Source organism: Octodon degus, unplaced genomic scaffold (genome assembly GCF_000260255.1).
Source record: "Octodon degus isolate 3935 unplaced genomic scaffold, OctDeg1.0 scaffold00162, whole genome shotgun sequence".
Classification (NCBI taxonomy): Eukaryota; Metazoa; Chordata; class Mammalia; order Rodentia; family Octodontidae; genus Octodon; species Octodon degus.
Window position 1 is genome coordinate 1017183 of NW_004524738.1, and position 4669 is coordinate 1021851.

The window sequence follows — 4669 nt, forward strand, 5'->3', positions numbered from 1 at the left end:
CTTATTCCACTGAGCCATCTCCCCAGCCCCTTGTCTCAAAATTTAACAATGGAATAAGCAAGGCTGGGGATGTAGCTCAGTGTTAGCATATTCTCAAGTTTGATCTGCACTCCTAAGGGGGGAAAAAAAAGATTCCTGAAAATTACTAAGAAAAAAATAAGGGCCCGGGGAGATGGCTCAGTAGAATAAGCGCTTCCCTGGCAAGCGCAAGGGCCTGAGTTCAATCCCCGGTTCCGCAAATAAATAAATAAATAAATAAAAAGTAATCCAATAGAAAAAAATAGGTAAAATTCAAAAAGAGACATTTCACAGAATAAATGTTCACATCAAAAGAGGAAGAGTTGGCCAACTTCATTAATAATGAAATGAAAAACATGATCATCGGGGGCTGCGGAGATAGCTCAGTAGTGTAAGTGCCTGCCTGGCAAGCACAAGGTCCTGAGTTTGATCCCTGGTACAAAAAGAAAGAAAGAAAGAAAGAAAGAAAGAAAGAAAGAAAGAAAGAAAGAAAGAAAGAAAGAAAGAAAGAAGGAAAGAAAGAATTACGATAATAGGAATATATGACTTCACATCTGCCAAGCTGACAAAACCTTAAAAGCCTGAACAGTGCCAAGTAATGGCCAGATTGCAGAGTGGTGGCATGACCTTCCATTATTGGCATTAACGTGAACACTGGGAGAGAGTGAGTTCACCTAACAGCTCAGGAACAGCATGCACGGACACACATCAGGGTGCATCTCATCTTCACTGCAGCATTTGGGTGGGGAAAGTTGGGAGAAAATAAGTGATTCGAGCGTCCACCTACAGGAGAGGGGACAGCTGCATATTACATACGTGGCATATGCGTGTAATGCTGGACAGCAGAGGGAGGATTAACACACCACACTTGTGGTAGCTCATGTGGTGTCAGCTCGGTTAAGCAATGCCTGGCTGGTTTAGCACAGCGCTGGGTGAGCAGCACACAAACGCCTCCCTCCACAGTCTGCCAGGGTACTTCAATTTCTGTTAGTTGCCCAGGCAACCTCCAGTTTACTTCAGCTCCTGTTACAGTTCCTGTTTCTTAGAAACAGCTGACCATTATGATGCATGGTTGGTCACTATGATGTACACTGTAAGAACCAATCAATAACCACCAGGTCCTCTGCTTCTGTACTTCCTGCTTGCTTATCCCATATAAGCACCAGACTACCAAGGATCAGACCTGACATCTTGTAGAAGGATTGATCCCTTGTCTGTGCCCATTCACTTAAATAGATCTGCCTCCAAGTCCTGGGTGATGTTTCAGTGTTTCTGTTTGCTGTAGCTGGTGGAGCTGGATGATGCACTTACTGGGAGACAAGCTCTGCCCTGGGCGTGGGCGACGCCAACCAATAGGCTTGCAGTCTGGATGGAATAAAAAGGGAAAGAAGAAAACCTCGCTGCTGATTCTTTTTTTTTTGTGTGTGGGGGTGGGGAACATCGCTGCTGATTCTTTAGAGGAGCCCTAGTCTTCACCACTGCATTTGGACGTTCATCTCTAGGCTTCCAGGGCAGACTTCAATTTCCTATTTGGACTCTCACCAGAGTCCGCAGTGAGCTCCTGGCCTTTGATCTTTAACTGAGTACTTTGGATCTCCAGCGGGCAGATGAACCCTTCACATTCTCACACCTGACTCTGCAGCAGCCCATGGAAAGCCTCCCTTGTAAATCTGATGAATATTATACCCTGTACATATAATGGTAAATCTGGGCCGGGGAGATAGCTCAGCGGCATAAGCACCTGCCTGGCAAGCAAAAGGTCCTGAGTTCCATCCTGGGTACCAAAAAAAAAAAAAGTAAATCTGTTCCTCTAGTGAACTCCTCTAGTCATGGGGGTGGGAAGCAAAACTAAATTTGTTTAAAGTAATACATCTATACAGGGTAAAACTATGTTTTAGAAAATGAGAAACAAAGGAACATTGAAGCTCAAACCCAGAGTACACAGTGCAGGGCAATACCCAGAGACTGTAAGGTACTGTTCGTGGGCTCTGTCAGAAGCTGGCTAGTAATGGTTTGAGCAGTGTTTTATCCATGTTATTTAAGCTGTACGTTTGCACTATCTGCAATCTTTTGTGAGCATGGCTGGTCTCCAGTGTACACACATGTTTGTGGATGCACAAAGACCTGTAAGTCAGGTCATGTGGCCTCCAATGTTATTTTAAGTGAGTCCACATTTAAATGATGAATGAAATAGAGGGCCAGCGAGATAGCTCAGCGGGGACCGGGGAGATGGCTCAGTGAAATAAGTGCTTCCCCGGAAAGAGCAAGGGCCTGAGTTCAATCTCTAGTTCTGAAGAGAGAGAGAGAGAGAGAGAGAGAGAGAGAGAGAGAGAGAGAGAGAGAGAGATAGCTCAGAGGACTAAGTGCCTGCTTTGGCAAGCACAGAGACCAGGGTTTGATCCCCAGTCCTGCATGCCTTGCTGGCCCCGCCCCTGGGGCATGCTGCGCCAGCTACCTAGTCTGGGCATGGTGTTGCACACCTGTAATCCCAGTGCTGGGGAGGCTGAAAACAGGAGGATCATTATGAGTTTGAGCTGCAAAGTGAGACCCTGTGCCAAAATATATAAAATGAAAAAAAAAAGTATAAAAACAAATGAAATAGAAACCACTGCAGAAGACAACTGAACTGGCACCATGCCCAGAATGTTTTCCTACCTCTTGCGGTCTGGCTGTAGAGTATTTGTGCTTCCCATAGTGCCGATAGTCCACCATGTAGGAGCTCTGGTAGATGTCTAAATCCACAGGGCCCTGAGGACAGAAGAGAATTCGAAAGAGGAGCTGCATCTTGTCATTGTTTTACATAAAGCTACTGGCTTACTTCTCACTCTTTCTAGGACAAAGGCCAACTAGGGTGGCATTAGGAGCCCCCAGAACATGGCTTTTTCCCCTGAGACCACTGCCCTTGCCCTCTGTCTACACTTAGGTCTTCCTGCCTGGCATGGGCTCTGAGTTCCTGAGCAACACAGACGTCCCATGTATCTTTTCCAGACCCAGATTCACTGTCCTACCCCCGCTTTTGTTCTCTACCTTCTAAGAATTGACCCCTTTCCCCCTGCTTTGGTTGTATTGTATTTTTTGTCGTTGTTGTTGTTGAATTGGTTTTTTAGGAGAGGTTTATTTTTTGGTTTTGGTGCCAAGGACCGAACCCAGGGCTTCCAGCTTGCTAGGCAAGTGTTCTACTGCTCAGCCAAATGCCCAGCCCCTCCCCTCTTCTTTGGTAGCAGAGTTTGCAGCCTCTGTGGCAGCGTGTACCGGAGTGAGTGGGGAAGCAGTTGCTGAGTTACACTGGACTGAGTGACATCTTATGTTTGACACCTCTGCAAGTCCAAAGTCCAACACAGATGAGGGCCCACTGTGGGGGCCTAATGCATGCATGCTAAATCAAAACTAAAAAATAAAAACCCAGGGCACTGAAAACACTTAGCTTTCCTTTGATTATTGAAAACAAAAATCATTCTACAACAATGAGCAGATGGCACCCCAAAGAGCCTAGCCCTCCCCTTCTTGCTGAGGCTGCTTGGCCCTGAGACTGTCACAGGGGATAGAGACCCACAGCACTCACCTGTTTGGGGTACAGCACACCTGCCATGGCCAAGGACCTAGACAAACAAGCTGGTTATCCCTGCTCTCTCACAAGCAGGCGAAGCAGCTGCCATAGCCAGAGCTGTGCCAGCCAAACACAGCAGTCTTGGTCCCCTTTGCCCACTCGGCCCACCTGCCCCTGGTCCCACCCTGCACATTGCCCTGGCGTCCAGGATTGGAGGAGGCTCAGGAATAGAAAGGCCAGTGGATTGAGACCCCTAGACAAAGAGAATGCAGTGGAATTCAGGGGAGGTTAAGGCTCTTATTCATTTATTTATTTTTATTTTTATTTTTATTTTTTGTGGTACAATTCAGGGTCTTATGTTTGCCAGGTAGGCACTTATGCTGCTGAGTTATCTCCTTGGCATGTGGGTTTACGGCTCTTAAAATATCAGCTTTTTGGCAAACACAAGCCCTGGTTTCACAGTATCCACTGATGCCTGGGTGTAAGTACCCCCAACACCACAGAGGGTAAGGCACACAGGAGGAGGAGAGGGGGCTCTCCTGGGGACACAGGGTCCCCTGCAGCCCAGAGGAATAAACAAGGCCCAGGCAGAGGCTTGGCGTCCTCAGCTTGGGAACAGAGGTGAGGAATGCATTCCGCAAACAGCGAACCCCGCCCTGGGCCGCCCTCTGTTCTGCAGGCCGCCCCAGCAGGATAGTGGCCTGACCTCAGGGGCCCATGTGGTCACCTGCTTTCTGTGCACGCAGAGCTCCTCTCTCAGGCAGGTGGGGGCCAGCTGCAGTGCAGTCACTGCTTGTCCAAGCCAAGGCTGCTTCTGCCCTTCCAGCCCAGCTGTCCCTGCTGCTCTGTGATGGTCCCCTTGCCGTGTCCCGCAGCTGTCACAGAGATGAGCTGACTTGTGTGAGGCTGTTCTGTCACAGGCCCTGGGCATTGTGATGTGGGCGCTAATCCACTCCCTGGCCCAGGCTTTCCCTCTGCTCATCCTGGCCCTGCTCCACCAGAGGTCAACCTTGAAAACCCTGTGCTAAGCCAGAATGGAGCAGCCATGAGTGATGTGTGATTCGCCTGAGATGGGCTCCCTCGGTGGGCCAGGCTCAGAAAGAC

At 48.6% G+C, this 4669-nt stretch overlaps 1 protein-coding gene across 1 annotated transcript in view; it reads right to left on the reverse strand.

The window, feature by feature from the left end:
- Tex37 (testis expressed 37) overlaps positions 1-4359 on the reverse strand; it is an 8900-nt gene extending 4541 nt beyond the window's left edge. Inside the window, exons 1-3 of the mRNA XM_004642780.2 lie at positions 4293-4359; positions 3581-3617; positions 2674-2766 (exon numbers count right to left, since the gene is read on the reverse strand). Coding sequence (XP_004642837.1) covers positions 2674-2766; positions 3581-3607 — 120 coding nt within the window. The 5' untranslated portion in view covers positions 3608-3617; positions 4293-4359. The remainder of the gene's footprint in view (positions 1-2673; positions 2767-3580; positions 3618-4292) is intronic.
- Positions 4360-4669: the final 310 nt, after the last annotated feature.